Raw genomic sequence first — 20,869 nt, forward strand, 5'->3', positions numbered from 1 at the left:
CGCACATCAAATGACTAAAGCAGGCTTACTAAGTGCCGAATCACGTGTGAATGCAAGTCGCTATGTAAAGCAAGCACGGTATTTTGGCAAATTCAGCACCACACGGGTATGGTATTTCCTAATGCCCAGGATCTCTGCTTAATCTAGTTTTCACTAATTACATAATCAATACAATAAATTGTTATCAAGTGAAATATATTTTCTGGGTAGAAGATTTCAAGCCGATAACACCACGCATGACTGCACAGCATCGAATACAAGATGATCAGCCACAACACTCTCTCGGTAGCCAACTTGACAACAATAATAAGTAGCAAATTTCGTTCGTTTACTAAGCCCGTTACTTTATTTTTTTATCGTCTCAAGGAATGTGACTTCCCTGTGAGTAATATCAGTGGTGGTTACAGAGACATAACTATATTTTCAGCTGTATTTCTGGTTCTCTCCCTGGTGTTTGGGCCTAATTTTAAGACAAAATCATGTGTCAAGTTCATTTGCAATTCCGGCAGAATCGTCGACAACCTTCATTTAAGAAAATGAATATCCGAACATATAACAGACGTCTCCTTTAAAAAAAAATCGCTTAGAATTTCCTATTAGGGCCTAATTGTATTTCTTTTGTATCTGCCTTCACAAAAAACAGATTAATAACAAAAAATTTTTGAAATTAGAACGCCAGGAGATGCGTTCTGGCGCAATACGCGTTATAGGCCTCATTTTCATTACCGCCTATAGATCATTTTTTCAAATAGCGATTGGTTCCGTCAAATACACCTCATATATAAACCAGAGCCAAAAACAAACGAAGCGTCAGTCGATTTCGATCGTCGCGTCATCTTAGTTTAATTGTGTACTGCGGGGTTGTTGCCACTAGGTGGCAGCACAATACGGCTTTTTCGTACCCTCTACGGAGCCGTCACGTTTTGATGTTTAGGGTCGAATCCCGAATCGATTTTATTTTTTTCGCGATGTTTTCTTTTGTGGTTATTTGACTTCTCCCAAAAATCCGGAAATGAAATTGGATTTTTTTAAATCCGGAATTCCGGAGAAATCCGGAGAAGTGGCAACTCTGCACATTAATACAGGAACAAGAACTGAAGTGCAAAAAGATTTCAAACTAATGATTTATTGATTCGATGTTTCGACTACTACCTAATAGTCAGCCATCTTGAAATGTTGACTCAGTAAATGATTAGCTCTCATTAGCGTGGGTTTCCTCGATTCATCGTCACAACACGGACTCTGCTTCATCAACGGTTAATAAGGAACTACTGACTACTATTTTCCTGGACACACCCGTATACAGAAAACATGTAGTTCGATCCAGAGTCCTGAAATGCTTGAACAGTCTCGCGCAATTCTTCTAGAACGCCACGACGGACAATAGCTCTGAACAGCAGCTGTCTGTCAAGCAGTGATGAAACATTTATCAAAATGCCCACCAGGCGAACTAATGGCGATGATGATGATGATAATGATAATAACATTCATAGAACATCCAGGCACCGACAGGCGAGTGCCTTCAGCTCTGTCTATCTCGTCATATTAATCATACCAGATCTTCACGAAACAATAACGTAGTTAGTCGATCCGAAAAAATACCCGCATCAGGGTCTACAGTGCAAGGCCAGTTTCGCAAAAAATCTCTTGGTTAAATGGCAATTATTTGGTAACTTTATGTTATCAATAAGGACAATTCAAACTAAACTCTTTTAACGTTTTAAGTGTGTCTACACCACAGCGCGGTGTATAAATCGGTGGACTTGGTTAATACGTCGCATATCGGTGTATTGGTGTTAATGGTAATTAGTTTTCATGTCTACTGAAAGATGGCGGCACCTGTCGAACTAATACTACGCCGCACCAAGGTGTATGCACTAAGGCGGTGAACACTTTGTTCGACACGATGGAGAGGGAATTTTCTTAGATTTTTCAACTTATCTCCAGCGCTTTCGGGCATCAATTTCAGCACTGGGAGGGTTAAGCTGAAACTTTGTCAAATCGGAATCTCGAAACAATACAAATATGACTATCGACACCATTGATACGGCGCCGGATAAGAGAGCTGAAATTGTCAGACATTGTACCACCACGTTATCAATACCGAACCGTAATTTTCCTCGCGATTGAGCAAAACAACTGAAAGAAAGACGATATCAGAAGAATTTCTGGTATAATTATCTGGGCTGCATTGCGAGCTGCGACGGCGATGATATGAAAAGGTCAAAGCTTCATGTATGTACGTTCGCGTCAGTCATCGGCGCTCGTAGCAGGAATATTTTATGAGCACGAACCACGGCAGAACACTTCCAATGTCTCTCTCAATCACCCTATACTATTTACAACGGAGTGTGTCACTGTTTGTCACTGTGATAAAAAGGTAACTAGATTCGTCGTCATAGGCGAGAAAGAAAACCGAACTTGCAACTAACTTCGACTCACGCGGAGGAAATAAGATCACGTTAGGCTTACGTGTCAACAAAACTATGACACCATTTCAGACCAACGACGTCTAGTAATTGCATTAAGGGATCAGGTCATGCTGTATCAAGGAAGAATTTCTTCAACAGGGATGGATCTGAGGGTCTTACAAATTGATTGAAAAAGAGCATTCCCGCTGTGGTGCCCTTTTGACAGGAATAATACCGATTTTCAGAATGTTTGTTTCATACAGAAAGTATCATTTTCAGATTTATTTCAACGTTTTGGCCTGTTTTTCTATAAGAACCTCTAAACATGCGGGGCTCTCAAAATTTTGAGGGTGTTATGGAAGACTTTGCCAGGCATTGCTGCAATTCATTAATTTATCTACGATTTACAAAATATCCATTCAATAGAAATTCTAATCAACTAAATGTAACTATTGTTGTCGACCTGGCTAAAAATGAAAGAAAATGGCAGTTGGAACATCCTCAATATACGGAAATTCATACCGCTCTACTACTCTTTTAGTAATGATGATTTAGCCCAAGTCCGAAAGTGGCCTAGGCAGGTCTGATTTGACCTATGCCTTTTTAGAGAGAACTTGTTCACAACTCGTAAACCAATCACTCTTTACCAGTTCAAATAAAACATACTCATTGCACATCCCATTAACACCTCTATAATTGTAAGCAATTGGCTGGGCCGTTTTGGGTTACAAACACTGTGTCTTATGTGATTGTGACTATAATTACTTCATGTGGAATGGAATAGAATAGAACTTGACCCCACTCCGCGCGGTGGCGCCACCCCGCGGGATTTACGCGAAGCAGCAGAACACAAACACGGCCATTCTCTCAATTTTCAATGATAGAAATCGTGTGTGTATTTCAATTATTTCGGCTGTTAGGGTTTTAAGGCACAATATAAGTTGATGATGTGATATGGCGATGTTAATTAATGATAATTCCGCAGTGAAGCTAGTCACGAACGGTGCCGATTGAGTGTACAGCTGCCAAAAACACTGAAATGTGCGTAGTTGCGTAACTATTTGCAGTGAATTGCAGACGAAACATTAACGGCCTTAACGGCCGTTTAAAAAAAAATTATACCAATCGCGATTGTAAAATAAAAATGAGATAGAACCTAAGTTAAAATTCTGGCCATTTCTAAAATATTATTGATTATTATTACTAATTTTTAGTCAGTGCGGAACGTTTAGTTTTCCAACAATAATGAGGGGTGGTAGGTAGTCATGCAATTCAAGTCATCATTTATTACACGTTACTTCCGTGTTGTTGAAAATCTCGCGAGTCCTGGACTAAACCCCAATGAACAATGTGATCTGTGTGCTGGCCACCAAAATGCACACAGATCACACTACACTACCCATTACACACTCCAGTACCCACAGCTTTCATATATCCATCCAAATATTTAGTGGCTTTCTTCCTGGATGAAATAAGAGTACAAATTCAAGGGCAGATTTAGGGGGTGGTGGACTAGGTGGACTAGTGCAATCCCCTTCCAAACTAGGGGTCCAGGGACACCATGCCCACTTGGGAAGTGGTTCCAAATGTTCAACAATCTAACAATTTCAATATTCAACGCCCCCTGGCAACCATATACAAAAACCAATGACCTTGAAACTCACCACAATCATAGAACATGTCAGCAGCTACGATTTTGTAATTGATTGTGATAACAAAATATGCCTCGTTACCAAATTGATATGGAAATACTAAGTTATTCTACTATTCAACGCCCTCTGGAGACCATATTCAAAACCCAATGACCTCAAAACTTACCACAATCATAGAACATGTCATGAACTACAACTTTGCAATTGATCATGGTAACAAAATATGCCTAGGTACCAATATAATAAGGAAATACTAAGTTATTCTACTATTCAACGCCCCCTGGTGACCATATAGAAAAACTAATGTCCTTAAAACTCACAACAATCATAGATGATGTCATGAGCTACAACTTTCCAATTGATTGTGGTTACAAAATATGCATAGGTACAAATATAATAAAGAAATGCTAAGATATTGTATTATTCAACGCCCCCTGGTGGCCATATACGAAATCCAATTACCTTGAAACTCACCACAATCATAGAACACGTTATGAGCTACAACTTTCTAATTGATTGTGGTAGCAAAATACGCTTAGGTATCAATATAATGTGGAAAAACTTTTTCCCACTTACGAATGAGTACTGGTGACACCAAGATGGCCGCCAATTGCGTCATAATTGGCTGATGAAAAATACCTGTCTGAGGTATAAAACATCCCTTTCCAAAGAATACCCATCACAAATTGTAATGAGAAATGGCAAACCAGTAGGAAGCTACAGGACTCAGAATTCGGGCAAAAATGAACATTTTTGGGCACTAAAAAGGTCATAGGACGGCCATCTTGAGTCCGATCGACCCAATTTTTGTTATGTTGATGGGCCCTGGGGGGATTCACATATATCCGAAAGATCAAGGTTATTGATCAAAGCGTCTTCAAAATTTCCCTCAAAAAGTTCAAAAATGTGTAAAAAGTGTTGATTTTGGCGAACAACAATGGCTGCCAGTCGGCCATCTTGAATCTGACAGGGTCAGTTTTTGGGCTGAAGATGTGTCTAGGGTAGATACACGTGTAACCCAAATATCAAGACGTTACCTTGAAGCGTCTTCAAAACTTCCCAAAATAACTGGATTCCGTCTACGGACGGACGAACGAACGGACGGACGACGGACGAAAAGTGAACGCAATAGCCCGCTGGGACTAAAGTCCCAAGTGGGCTAAAAATCGAATGTTCCCTCCAAAAGTTCTGGACACTGAAAATTTTTATAGAACAAAAAATTAATCCAAATGGATCGTGATGAGCGCCAAAAAAGCCCCATTTCGCCCTAATATTTCCTGCAGGAGGGTCACCAGAACCCCCATCTGTGTTTCGCACTTGCAGCCCTCACATTGCCTGTCAGCCCATTTTAAATTAAGCGTCGATTTGAACATTTTCAGGTCCGACCCCTATGAAGAATTCTAGATCCGCCCTCGGAATTGTACCGGATAAGAAAAACTTACTTCAGAATTTCATCGCGCGGCGCGATCGCCCCGTTGACCATACGATCGATGATCCGTTGGTGATCCTCGTCGGGCAGGAATCCTCGTGATATCAGCGGCATCAACGTCATCGGCGCGCACGAAACGTCGCCGACCTTAAGCCATGGATGGTTGAGAATGTCGTCGAGCGTCGAACGACGATTCGGGTCGCGAATCAACAACGTAGATATCAGACTACAAGTAACAAGAAAACTAACGTTACAGTTTACCAACGCTTTAGAAATAACGTACATGTACATATTGCTTAATATTGTCGACAATAAAAAAAGATGATAGGCCAATTAATTATATACACTAGCAACATCAAAGATCAATAAAGTCATTTTAGATTTTTTAATATATCACTTATTGGATCGAATTGACTGGCAACCAGTCTAGCCACGATATATCGATGACATAGCGCACATCCTCTCATAATAATCAAAATGTGATCAGTCATGCGATCCACTCATCATCAATAATTGATTACCGTGTTTACTTTTCTTGTTTAGCTACTCAGAACATCAGATAAAGAAAAACAATTGTTTCAAATTTCATGAAACAAGCCGGAAAGGCATATTTCTGTTTCAAGTTTTCATTTGCCTCAGAGCAAGGCTTAAACGAACAATTACATTTTGGTAGCGTTTCATTGTAAGTTTTTCCTTTCAGCGTGCTGAGCGCAAAGGTATCTTTTTCGTATTGATCTTACGCACTGTCGACACGCGACTCCTACCGACGCAACTGAGAGCAACCTCGATCGCAACCTAGCTTATGTAAACTGCGCTCTGACTTCCAGCAAATGTGGCCAACTAGCAGGATACGGAATCCGCCAAGTTGCTTCCCTGCTTATATCGGTTACAATTATTAGCAACTGAACGGACTCAGATGATCATGTGACAAGCATTTTGAGAATAGGTTTAAATGATTTTGAATTGTTGGGAAATATATTTCTCGCTGAAAAGTTATTTCTTTAAAATCTCCATCTTTCCGACAAGAGGCCGCTAGTTGCTGCTAATCGGCGATAATCCCAGTTGCGTCGGTAGCCGTCGAGTCGCTCATTTACACAAGCCAGCCTTTATGGAACGCCGAATAGAATGAATGCATAACTTACTCTTTACAACTATCAGATACGTGGTCGTGTATATCGTATTTACAGTCCATTATCATTGTCAATGTTTCGCTGTCATTTGCTTCTTGGAATGGCGGAGTTCCACAAACCAACATGTACAATATCACACCGAGACTCCATATATCTGAAATAGACGATTACAACGGCGTTAACTTCGAATTTGTACAAGATCGTGTATATTTGGGTATTTCACAGGGTGGTCATGTTCCGCCCATTTACAAATCCCCTTAAAATTTTCCATGATTTTTTCCATGCAATAACAAAGGTGAATTAACGAAATCACTAGGGTTAAAATGTTACAATTCATTCATTTTTCATTAATCGCGTACCGTACTGATAAAGGCACCTGGTATTCAAATTCCCCGAATGAATCAGGGAAAAAACTAGGTTTAAAATTTTCCATTTCCATTTCACTAATTCTTTTATGAAATGACATATTGATTTAGAAAAACAAAGGTCAATAGCATTATTCAAATTCCCCAAATGAATTGGAGAAAAAACTAGGTTTAAAACGTTACAATTCATTCATTTTTCATGAATCCCGTACTGATAAAGAAACACGCGATCAATAGCATAATCAAAATTCCCTGGATGTATCAAGAGAAAATACTAGGTTTCAAATGTTACAATTCATTCATTTTTCATTAATCGCGTACCGTACTGATAAAGGCACCTGGTATTCAAATTCCCCGAATGAATCAGGGAAAAAACTAGGTTTAAAATTTTCCATTTCCATTTCACTAATTCTTTTATGAAATGACATATTGATTTAGAAAAACAAAGGTCAATAGCATTATTCAAATTCCCCAAATGAATTGGAGAAAAAACTAGGTTTAAAACGTTACAATTCATTCATTTTTCATGAATCCCGTACTGATAAAGAAACACGCGATCAATAGCATAATCAAAATTCCCTGGATGTATCAAGAGAAAATACTAGGTTTCAAATGTTACAATTCATTCATTTTTTATAAATCGTGTATTGATAAAGGAACCCAGGGTCAATAGCATTATCAAAATCCGCGTGCTGATAAAGAAACATGTGTTTATCTAAATTCCCTGAGTTTTCGGGTTTTTTTTAGTAAAATCTGTTAATTTCCACCAGTTATCCAGGATTTTTTTCTAAATTTTTCTGAGTTTTGCAGGACCCTGTTTCTGGTTTGGCGTCTTGAGTAAAAAATGACGGTGTAACACGCTTATTTTGAGATCTAGAACGAGAAAAACAAACGGAATCGACGCGAATAACATTAAAGAGTGTATTGTTTATAAATACGCCGTCAGTCACAAAAATAGCAACGGAACAAGGTTATATCGGCTTCTGAAATCAATTAGGCCCACAACTTCCATATACCATCTTTGGAATCAGGTGGGTATACGCCTTTTTGATGTTTTCTTTTTATGTAGAAAATTACCCACTAGAAATTGAACCAGACGGACATTTTCACCGGCGATGCCGAAATCAAGTACACCCGGAGCCATCCTTTGATGTCGCCGAACACGACGTCCTAATTCGGATATCCCTAAAACCGCCCTTATTGGATTAAAACTGCAACATGGCTACGTGCGTTACTTTCTCGTTTGACAATCGATTTCAACCATCTATGAACTCAGTCCAGAGAATATTCACGTGCATAGGCTCCGGGGCTTTTCTAACTATTCGGAGTACAGATTTTCTCAAGGAAAAAAGAAGGGCGAATGGAAAAAATTTTCATTCTCATCACTTCACAATGTGAGGGAACAGGATGCTTTTGGTAGATCCATGATTTCCATAAAGGACCATGGTTCCAGTCGGATCAACTCAGTGCAATTTACTTTTGACAACAAAAAAATCGATTTCTTCAAGGATTGGCAACGACGTATTAATGGGGTTTCCCCATGGCAGAACACAATCAATACTATGTTTGTTCTGTCCGTATCTTCGTGATTATGACGTCACTGGAAACGGCCTTCGTCATCCAACATGAACTTGGATGCTGAAGGGCTTTCTCAGTGATGTCATTATCGAGAAACAAGGTCAAGCATCGACTAGAAGAATGGGGAAAACTTCATTGAAATTTTGAACATATTCTCCCAGTACTTCCAACCCCTATTTCCTTCCTAATGAAAAATTATCAGCTGTGTATATTCAGTGGTTACAATTTGTGCTACCAAAAGCTAACAGGAAGTTATATTCAGAACTATTCTGTAAGGGTGAACACAGTTGATCCTAAAAGTGACGCGAAGAACATTCACCTGAAGGCTTTATACAAAATTTTACCAAGTCAAGAATATACTTAATTTCAATTTAAACACGGATGACGCACACACTAACAATTTGCCTTCGACGAATGTCCGTTAAAAAAACAACATTGAAAGCAAGTTTATTCATTACCAAACTAATAGGTTCTAAGATCGTAGCTGTTTCCATTTCCCATAAGAGTTTCTAAAATGTTCTTAAAGGTGGTAGAAATTGTTTCAACCCGAGTGGTTTTCAAAGAACATTCTACACGATAACGAAATAACAGGAAATTAGCGTTCCTTTAACGACGAGAACAGCGTTCACGCGAAACTCTAGGCTTAAGAAGTATACTGGTGGCGAGGCTCCATTTCAGCAGCGCGCTGGTATCCCGAAGGCATAAGACTTTTATCCAGATTATATCAACGACTGAAACAAACTCTATCCCGACGACAACATAAAAGAAATATTTGATTCAATTCTACCCCGCGCTTTCTTCATTGGAAACTTAAAAAATTAAAGGAAAACTAGGATATTAATCCTTGACGCAAGATACTGGCAATGGGGGATCTTTGAACAGTATTCCGTAAATGGAGCCTTCTCGCACCAAATTTGCCAGAATATACCGCGCTTACGGAATTAGTTGCGTTCACATGGTGATTCATGATGGTTTGATTCAGCGCTTGAATTAAGCCCCCTTTCGTTTGCAATTCCAATGTCGTAATTAGGAGTGTTTTCAAGATGCGCCTCATCGCTATCTTGGTTTTCTTGTATACTTATGTTTGTCATCAAATCAGGTGATTAAGAAATGCATATCAAAGTCATTCTATTTGGCGGCTCCGTAACGTCTTAAAACTATCTATATATTATGAAGTATTAAACCCCTAAAGCAGATGTCTAAAACAGATCAGTAATTCCAAATTCAAGGAAGTGCCTGCATCAATACAATAAGACTCCTAAATTGGTAGTTTTTATTTCAGTAAACAACAAGGCAATTTGATACTACATATCTACGTCCCCCGCGACCCCTGAAGACCCTAATCTTCGGTATCCAAAAATCAGTGATTAAGATTTTTAAACCTTGACCTTCGACCCTAGAACTCCAAAATCAGTACGGCACATCCTCTCCCAGGGGATAATCATACTATGAAATAGCATTGTCCTGCTATCAAGTTCTTCTTGAATCGCTTTTACGCGCAAATGACCTCTACTGACCTTGACCTTTGGAACCAGAAATCAGTAAGGCACATCCTCTCCCTAGGGGTTATCAAACTATGATATAGCATTGTCCTGGAATGGTTCTTCTTGAATCGCATTCACAAGGTTTGACATAAATGACCTCTAGTGACCTTGACCTTCAGACCCCAAAATCAATAGGGCACATCCTCTCCCTAGGGGTAATACTAATATGTAATATCATCGTCCTGCTATAAATGGTTCGTCTTAAATCACGTTCACAAGGTTTCACATGAATGACCTGTTATGAGCATGGCCTTAGATCCTTGGACCCGAAAATCAATGGGGCACTCTGCTCCCTAGGAGTAATATTACTACGCAATATCATAGTCCTGCTATCAATGGTTCGTCTTAAATCACATTCACAAGGTTTCACATGAATGACTTATGACATTGACCTTTGATCCCAAAATCAATGGGGCCCATCCTCTCCTTAGAAATAATATTACTATGCAATATCATCATCCTGTTATCAATTGGTTCATCTAAAATCGCGTTCACAAGGTTTCACATGAATGACCTGTAGTGACCTTGACTTTTGATCCTTGGGACTCCTAAATCAATAGGGCACATCCTCTCCCTAGGAGTAATATGACTATGTAATATCATAGTCCTGCTATCAACGGTTCTTCTTGAATCACGTTCACAAGCAGATGACGGGCGGATGTGGATAAAATACTGAACTCCGTTCTTAATTCAGTTACTGCCTATTCTTAGGATGTACGACTTTTTAATTGTCTATTTCTCAAAATTGAAGGAGTTTTCAAAGAGTTTCTGGCATTTTGCTTTAAAAGCGTTTTCCACTTCGGAGTTTTTAAGAGATCAAGGAGTCGTAGGGACCCTGTTAAGAGTAGCGTACTAAAGTATGACCTTTCTACGCAGAGAATCTGCATCCACATTAGATATAATATACAAGTTTGAAGTAACAAATGGACGTTGGCAAGGACAGCAAATCCACAGCGTTTTGGCAGCAAATCAACAACTTGGATTATACCCCGTAGCGGGTTTCACGCTTGGCCGTGTTTCACTTTTAAGTACCAGTAAATATTTGTTTTATAATCACCAGGCTCGAGGATTATTTACTTAAAAGAATGATTTCGAATTCAAGAATCATTGAATATAAAAATCGCACACCGAAGCATGAAATCATGACACAACTCCCTATAGTACATTACATATAGGCTACCTAAAATCTTAAATTAGAACGCATAACCTGTGTAGGGTGCATTAATTCATTTAGTAAAATGTTTTAATCATGCCACAGAATGAACTCATTCATTAACACATGGTCCCTACAGATCAGTCATCCATGGATATAAGGCGTTTTTTAAGGAGAAAATTCCAAATTTCAAGGAAGCGTCCATACCACTTTGATATCTCAATAACAGTAGCCTCCTCCTAATCGTTACTGTTTATCTCGGTGAACCGTTAATTCAACGGTTTTGTAAGCAAATTTTTATCCTTGAGACGACCTTGACTCACTTTCTAATTTGGCAACCACCTAATTTGTTAAGTACAAATCCCAACTGAACTGATGTAAGCACTTTAAGTACATTTGTCCAGTGCAATTTCACGAGGCAAATATTCCTCAAAATATGATTTAAAAAGGAGTTTCGAATATTTCACTCAAATTGAAAGACTTTCAAGCACCTTAAAAGCATTTTCCTTTCACAAGGAGTTTTAAAGGAATCGAGGAGTTGTAGGGATCCTGTTATATCACAGAGCGCAAAGCCACACATTTCTTAATTCATGAAGCATTTGAATGGCATATGATCCACATTCACCCATAGGCTGAAATTCGGCCTTACGAATGGCACGCTGAACAAAATGGCGATTTTGAAATTTGAAACTGACCCTGCCAAATTCAACTCGCGTCTGATCCGTGTCAGTTTGGCCTGAGCCAAATTGTTTTTATGGACCATGGCTTTTATAACTGATTTCTTAACAGTGTCGTCAGAAAGAAATTTTCAGTTGTATGGGTATTGGCTTATTGTTGCAAGTATTGGCCTATTGTTGAGTTCAAGGTTGTACCTGCAACAGTGACTTGATAACTGACTCGAACATGTTAGAGATATTTGGCGAACGGCAAAATGCGATGGAAAATCACCAGCGCACGAGCTGAAAACTCCGCCGCGCACTTTGCGTCCGCATTATTCAGGGGTCTTTAATAACAGATTCGCTTGGACCTTGGCAATGTTCATAATCGTATACGCGAATACTTGCGACGACATTTTAAGACACGAGTTCACCGCTAATTTTTCGTCGTACGAAATGAGACCAGATATAAACTGACCTGATCGCAAAGTGTGAAAAGCCAATAATAATATCACAGTCACCCTGCTTATTTGCTCTATAAAGCACACCTCACTAATCAAATCACATGTAAAGCACAGGGGTTCGTATTTCGACGTTTGAGGGCGAATACTTAGCTTAGATCATCCAGCATATCCCAGCTACTATTCATATAAAAAAGGGTGGCAACTCGTAGGCCTATCCAGACACTGCGATATTTTCTCAAAATCGTTCAAAACATCAATTTTTTCGAAATATATCTACTGCATTGACATTTTATCATACAAAAAATCCTCTCAACCTTTGAACTTCAAGATATCGCGATGATTCCCGAGTCCAAATCCAACGCATGATGCATCAATCAGAGCACCTTGAAGTTGAAAGGTAGAGGATTGTTGCCATACCATTTGCCGCACTAGATATTTTGAGGGTTCTCCAGTGCATATAATCGTGTTTTTGCGCAATGAAACGTCATCAAATGGTCTTTAAGTAGACATATTTTGAAAATTTAAGATGTTTTGAATAATTTAAAAAAGATTTCACAGAAATCCTTTGGATATTTCAGGAGTAATGGCGGATTTAAATCAAAGTGTCTGGATACGAGTTGCCGACCTCTTCTTTTTATATGGGCCTATTCTAGTACAAGCTACTATTCATCCCCAAACTTCAAATACGAGCCCCAAACTTCAAATACGAGCCCCTGTGATACAAAGAAATATAGCTGTGCACAGCAGCGATAATGGGTTTTCTGCTGCAGACAGCAGCAATAACAGGTTTTCTGCATTAACGATTCTGTTCAATCGGTGGTGCCATCTATTCATTCACTGGCACTGATTCATACAGTGTCTGGGACACATATCACACAGTGAATTTATAGCAGTGAATTGACGAAATTTCAATTTTTCAGTAAATTATAGAAATTTCAAGTTTTTCAATTCAAGGGTGACTTACACCTAAATACGCCTCAACAGAGCCCGGATTACCATTCCGTAAAGCGGAAGCAATTCATTTTTATTGAATCGACTTGTCAGTATAAATCAAGTCCTGGTATCTATCAACAACGTCATGAAACTAACGGAACGGCACTCAACTAAGAAATGTTGGCCGTTTCATAAGAAGCTATTTTGCAATGTTGAACAACAAAAAGCAATTTCCTGGCGACGATTCGCAAAAATTCCCTCGCAGCAAAGTTCATGATGCAATGTCGTTCATGATTGAATGTCGTCAGAAAGATTTTCAAGCCTAATCCAGGTCGCATAAAATCCGACCCGATAGTTCGGAACATAAGGAATCAGCAACTGATTTTTCAGTTGGGAAATTTTTTCAACGACAGTGTACTTAAGATGGTTAAAACCAGTCGCAGAACAGTTGCTAGCTGAGCGAACATGTTCTATTTCTTACGACGTTCGGAACGGATCTTATGCGACCCGAATGTACCTACGCTCGATCGTCAGGTCATAGCCAATGAACAGCGATTTTCACATCACATGACTCGTTCAAAACGATCGTGGATCTCGAGTGACCTGAGTGAAGCTAAGATCGGACAACGAATCTTGGCTGAATCGGCAACTCGGCCTCGCGATGCATTACGAGTGTTCTTAAGACTGAATCGCAGATGATCAGATATTAGTGCAATCTGAGTTAGTGTTTTCGTAAGAAATTAAGAAGCCAGGTCCCTTCGAAAAACAGGAGGGTCCCATAATGTGTCACAGTCCCTGAAACGAAAGCTGGTTTGAAAAAACAGGTGTGTCCTTAAAAAATGACAGACGGGTCTGGGACCCGGGACCTGGCTCTTGAAAACACTGAGTTAGGGTTAAGTCTTCAAAAACACGTAACGACTGCGCAATATCATCTTTTGGTTTAAACGTTCGTAACACAGAGCATGGAATTAAAAAAGCTCCTGTAAACAGTCAAAGGAGTAACAATAGGGTTTTCTGCCAAATTGTCAGAATACCTCAATAACACGCTATTACGATAGAGAGAATGCCAGGAAGGCAATAATTCCCCATCGTTCACTTGCGCTAGAGTGACAAAGATACCTTACTATGATTTTATATTTGCTACTACCCAAAGATATCTAAAGATGCCTCCTGATCTTAACTTCAATTCTAATCTCTTTTTAGTTCACCGAAATGCATTATGAAGAAGAAGATTGAATACCGACGATAAACGAAATAAACTACGACAAATAAGATCATCAGACGCCATTCTCTCTTCAAACATTAGCTAGATTTCCGGTTTCTTCCAAATATAACCTCGGTCGGTATTCAATTAGTTCAATTCGAATTTCTTATACTGCCTCTTATATACTGCTGCGGTATGGATGAAAATTCCTCGGTGTTTTTTCAGGTCTACCACTGGTACGCATGAAGTCTACACTTCGATGAGACTTCAATGCGAAGAACTGATCTACATCCGATAAAGGATGCCTATATCGGGGTTTTTAATCACTGTCTGTCATTCGATCATAGGAAAAATGCTACAAACGCGAAACACTATTTCAGTCTGTCCGCCCGCCAGCACTTGACGATTATTCACAGTAGCGGAATGGAAAGATTTTTAACAGTCGGCAACTTTTGTTTATAAATCGCCCATAATTGCCATCTGTCGTCCAAGATCGCGACTACTCAATAGTTTTGTCCGAATTGCAGGCCACCACGGTGAGGCCTACAGTTGTCGACTACAGAAGCGATAAGAGCCTCCAGTTGTCGCGTTCCAACTCGACAAGTCGTCATATCTATGTCGACATATCGTGACGTTTTTATGACAAATTTTGCTTTGTCACCCATTTTCCACATTGCAAGTTGTCATTTTGATGACACGTCAAAATATAAGATGATGACTCCGGAAATATATATGACGACTGAGTTTCAAGTCGTCATAGATATGTCGACGTGTTGCGAGGAAAATGATCGAGAAAACGAAATATGTCATCAAAACGTCACGATAGGCTATGTCGACATGTTCATGTCGACTTGACGCGATATGTTGACATAAATATGGCGATCGACAACTGGAGGCCCTTTATCACTTCCGTACTCGGCACTTCTACACTCGAGGTCGCCGTTTTGTGAATCTCACTGTAGTATATGATTTTCACCTCAGCGCTGATTGGTTGTTTTTCATTTGATTCATACAACATGACTTTGTTGCTATAGTCAACCGAGCGATTTTGTCACCGGCGACCACGTGTCAGCTGACATAGGTTGCCACTTTGGCTGCCGCAAACTAGACGATAGCGCCAGTGAATGTTGCCACTTGGAGCAAAAACTAATTGTATAGTCGCAATCACACAGCATTTTTTGCCCGACCAAAAAACGTCCGAACAGGCCCGAGCCAAATTTAAGCAACTAGATCCGGAAGTGACTAACTAGGGTAAATTGTCAAAGCAATGTTTTCTATCACGTGTGATTTTACGTGCGAACACGCTCTCTTATTAGGCTCGGGCCAAGCTTGACTCCGGCCTGATCTGTGCTAGTTTGGCCTAATTGTTTCTGTGTGATCGTGGCCTATGTATAATAATTGAACCAACAACTTTAGCAATATTACACAAAAAAAGAGATGACGCTTTTGAGCCATTTTCCATAGCTTTTCCGTAGCATTAGAAAGAAAATAATCAAATTTCCATAGCTTTTCCAGGGTATGAAAAAATGCCCCTACAGTGGGGCGAAAACCCGTGCCACTGTTATTCTAATTTGGTTGTCTGGCTGACCGTGAAAATCCGAGCTTGTTTCGCTCAAGGTGTTTTTAACTTGCTGAAAATAGCCACAGGAAATTGTCAGCTGGAACTTGACATGTGTGTCCCTGAAGGCATCATGTCACAGCAAAGCTAACTGGAAACCTTTTGTGAAAACTAACATCATTTGGCCCCGATTTTAATCATTTATGAATGCCATTTCAGAGAATATCCACATTTGGCTGTGAAAAATATCCATTACATAGTGACATTAGTATGAATTTTAGCTGATCTTAAAGGTCACCCCGAGTCAGAATACCAGCTGATCTTATGGGTTATCCTAAATCTGAATGTCTGAAGATCTTAGGCCCTACCGGTTTGTTTCCACCTACCAGTCAAATACTAAGCCAATCTTATGGATCATTATCGCTAGAACAGTCAACTACCAGCCGACCTAACGGGTTGTCCTTAACAGTCCAAATACCAGCCGATCTTACTGTGCTACCCTTAACAATCTAAATACCAGCCCATCTAATGGATTACCCCAGCAACCGAATACCAGCTGACTTCACAAGCTACCCCTAACAGTGCTAATACCAGCCAATCCCAGGCTACCCATAACAATCTAAATACCAGCCGATCTAATGGATTACCCCTACAACCGAATACCAGGATACTTAATAGGCTACCCTTAACGGTCTGAATACCAGCCAAACTAATGGGTTACCCCCTGATGTCTGTATCAGCCAATCTTATGGATAGCTCCTAGAACAGTGCAAATACCAGCCAATCTTACGGGCTACCCATAATCTTAATACCAGCCGATCTAATGGATTACCCCTACAACCAAATAACAGGAGACTTAACAGGCTATACCTAACAGTCTGTATACCAGCCAAACTTATGGGTTAGGCCTACCCCTTGAAGTCTGTATCAGCCAATCTTATCGATAACTCCTAGTACAGTGCAAATACCAGCCGATCTTATGGGCTACCCATAACAATCTAAATACCGGCTGATCTTACGGATTACCCCTAGAACCGACTTTTGCAACCCGTCACGTGGCGCCACCTACTGTATTTTGTTATGCTAATGAAATGAGCAGGTGATGACGTCACTGTTACGTTCAGGAGCGTCCGCAGAGCGGATTTTTAAGCATTATGCGAGCGTATGCTGATTAACCAGTCACTCATACACATCAGGCTACCCCTAACTGTTCCAATAGGCTACCAGCCGATCTTATGGGGTGCCCCTTGATTAGTCAGAATACAAGCCGATCTTCAGCTTAAGAGTTTCCCTGTATAAATACCAGGATCCAGTTCCACAGTTCCGAGTTAAATTTTACTCAAGAGTTAACTCTAACTCACAACTGTGGAACTGGGCCCTTTTTGACCAGGTAGTTCTAACCTATGGTTTTTTCTGCCTCAGGACCAATAGGCCTACTGTCTGTCACACCTGCTCTCCATGCGACGTTTAGGTCCGTAATTTCGTTAACAATCAATTAATCTGTGAATATTATGCATCAATTTGTTCAGTAAGATAGTTGCATTTAGAAATAAATCGTGAATTGGTATAAATTTGTTTGTGTTTTCATCTATCGGCGATTGTTTACCTAGCATACGTCCGTGTAATGCTGAAAAACGGCTTTTGCAAGCCGTCACGTGGCGCCACCTACTGTATTTTGTTATGCTAATGAAATGAGCAGGTGATGACATTACTGTAACGTTTCCGAGCGTTTTCAGTATTACGCGAGCGTTTGCTGAGTAAACTATCGCTGATAAATGAAAAAAAAAACAACATTAGCAAAAATTGTTGTTTATTCCTGAATGCAAAATCCTCACTGAACAAATTTATGCATAATAAAGGTAGATAAACTGATTATTAACGAATTTACGGACCAAAATGTCGCACGGAAAGCAGGTGTGACAGACAGTAACTCACAACTGTGGAACCGGGCCCTTTTTGACCGGGTAGTTCTAACCTATGGTTTTTTCTGCCTCAGGACCAATAGGCCTATTATCTATACTTGAAAGACGGAATACTCACCAACAGCAGGGGCATCGTATGAATCTCCTAGTAATATTTCGGGAGCCGAGTACGCTAACGAGCCACATGAAGTCTCTAATTTCATTCCAGGTATGAATTTGTTACTAAATCCGAAATCGGTCAATTTGACGATGCCTTGTTTCTCGAAGAAAACAACGTTCTCCGGCTTCAGATCGCGATGTACGACGTGCAGTTTGTGGCAGTAGGAAATCGCCTGGACGATCTGTTTGAAATACCGACGCGCCAGCGCCTCGTCGAGACCGCCGGAGAACTTCATGATGTGGTCGTACATATCTCCGCCGTCGCCGAGCTCCAATATCAGATAGAGTTTCGTTTGCGTGTCGATGACCTCGTAGAGCCGAACGACATGCGGGTGTTGCACGAGCTTCATGCAGCGTACTTCTTGGAACAAGTGAGCCTTCGACACGTCGTCCAGTTTCGTTTTGTCGATGACTTTCACGGCAACTTTTTCGCCAGTGAAAACGTGCCGAGCTAGTTTGACGACGGCGAAGTGACCTCGACCGATCGTCTCCTCCAGGTCGTATAAACCGGCGATTTTGCAGTCCGAATCGCTGCTGTTTCTTCTACCGAGAAAGCGCGACATTTTAACTAATCAGTGGAATTTTCGTTTAAAATATCCGTACATGTTTACTACGAGAATGTCGAGTTTTAAGCGCTGCGTTCGAGTATTTTGATGGGGATTTCCACCATTACTGTCATTGACGACTGCGCACCGACTCCGCGCACTTCCTGGATTGGCTAGATACTAGAACACACGCCTGAAACTACCGTTGCATTCAATCCAATTCAAATCAACTATTTGCTACGTTCGCCATCTTTCGGAATGTGCGTTCATTCGAATCAGTATTCAATACAGGGGTGGATCAAGACCGTCTTTTCCGTCTCTACGAAGACGGTCTAGAAAACTCGGTGCCCTTTCAAATGTCGACGCAATATTTCCAAAATCATGAAAATTCCTTTAGAACAAGTTTTGTCGTACCAGAATCTTTCAGAGGCACATTTATTGCGTGAAAAATCGTTTTAAAATGTTTGGGTGCACATGGGGCACATTTTTAGGTAAAAAAAAATTTCAGGGCATATGTATCTCGTACGAGGAAAAATCTTTCAGAAGCACGTCTTTTAACGTGAACAATTTTTCAGGATAATTTATTGTGTGAAAAATGATAGAGGACGTTTTCTATATGGAAAAACCTTTCAGGGCACATTTTTTACATCGTCGAGTCGTTTCTTTTTCTGCTCTTCGTTTACATTACATCAGAATCTGCTTTCATTGTGACCCCGAGGACGATGTATGGGCCTGGGACATTATACATTCACAATAAAGGAAGGAACTCAATAGGAATGAAATCCGTGTGGGAATCCCTCCAATTTACACGACATATAAACATGAAATCCAAAACTTTCTAGGGGAGGACACCCAGGAGCGCCTATCGCCTTGGCTCGATTGCGTTTTTCTGCAAAACCTATTATGAGAATAAAGATGGAATTGAAACAATTTCACCGCTTTGTCATCGATTAAATCGTGTACTTTAAAACGAATTTAAATTCGTTTTACATAAGTCCATGATTGAATGCTCCCCAGCGATCAATCGGTTACCTGTGGGAAATTGGCACAAAAGTCCGAAAAATTTGAATTACTGCTATCCAATATACCAAAAATTCATAAAGACTGATTCAATCTTTATTGAATTTTTGAATGTACATGGAAAAAACACCGAAAACGGGACGACAGGTTTCGATGTTAGTAGTCGAATAAAACACTTATACGTAAACTGAGTTAAATATAGAAAGTCATCATTGCACCTGATGATGGTTGTCAACAGCTGAAACGTTGTGGTTGCGGTTTGAATAAAGTCTATCGAATCGTGAGACTTCTTCATTTAGGTTTTGATGTGAACACGGAATTCGACGCCAGTGTTCAATGATTTTATATACTCATGATTTTTATCATCATTTACCTTTCTTCACTACGATTTCCTATAGGTTGTGTATTCGTGTATATTTGCTTCGATAACGGCTTATACCGCGTTATCAACCGGGTGTGCGGAAAGTCCCTAGTTACTCGGAAATTGTACAATGCAAATATTTTCCATTTGACACAACAACATGTATTAATGTTTTTACGAGCGATTTACGGTAAATCAGAAGAAAGCTTGTGATCGGGGCCGGCAGGGAGTGCGGGAGACAGCGGTACACGCAGCGCGAGCCAAAAGAGCTCACACATAAAAGCTGCACGGGATCTCGCTAATGCCACAAGGGAACACGACATCGCGCAGCGCGGACGTTACGAAAGCGGCAATTCTAACCGGTGTAGCCTAAACCGCTATCGTGCTTTGGACAATTGACAAGGCGGTTAATCTAACTAGAGGAAACATTACAGAAATACGATTTGAGTTTGGAAAATTCAAATGGAACAACAAATCCTTTCTGACGAAAGGTTGTATTAATTTTTCACCTACGTAACTTGGGGAAATTCAAAGTTTGGAGTAGTTCAGAGCTTCAGAGCTTCAGGGATCGAAAGCAGTAATTCAGAAATGAAAACGGATAGCTTATACATTATCAATCGATTGATTTTGAGAGTTTCGCGTCCGAATGATTGATACGCATGTATTTGGTTGCGAAAATCTGCTTGCGTTAATTTTATGAAGTAAGATTTCCATTTACCGGATACAAAATCTAATATCGACTTCGAAACCGATTGAGAATTTCTTCAAACGTACATAGATATCCC

The 20,869-nt window shown here is 40.1% G+C and overlaps 1 protein-coding gene across 1 annotated transcript in view; it reads right to left on the minus strand.

The window, feature by feature from the left end:
* Positions 1-18,758, minus strand: part of LOC141901536 (SNF-related serine/threonine-protein kinase-like) — a 45,924-nt gene extending 27,166 nt beyond the window's left edge. Inside the window, exons 1-3 of the mRNA XM_074788843.1 lie at positions 18,118-18,758; positions 6,635-6,776; positions 5,506-5,718 (exon numbers count right to left, since the gene is read on the minus strand). Coding sequence (XP_074644944.1) covers positions 5,506-5,718; positions 6,635-6,776; positions 18,118-18,721 — 959 coding nt within the window. The 5' untranslated portion in view covers positions 18,722-18,758. The remainder of the gene's footprint in view (positions 1-5,505; positions 5,719-6,634; positions 6,777-18,117) is intronic.
* Positions 18,759-20,869: the final 2,111 nt, after the last annotated feature.

The sequence above is a fragment of the Tubulanus polymorphus genome, chromosome 3, assembly GCF_964204645.1.
Source record: "Tubulanus polymorphus chromosome 3, tnTubPoly1.2, whole genome shotgun sequence".
In the NCBI taxonomy this organism is placed as follows: domain Eukaryota; kingdom Metazoa; phylum Nemertea; class Palaeonemertea; order Tubulaniformes; family Tubulanidae; genus Tubulanus; species Tubulanus polymorphus.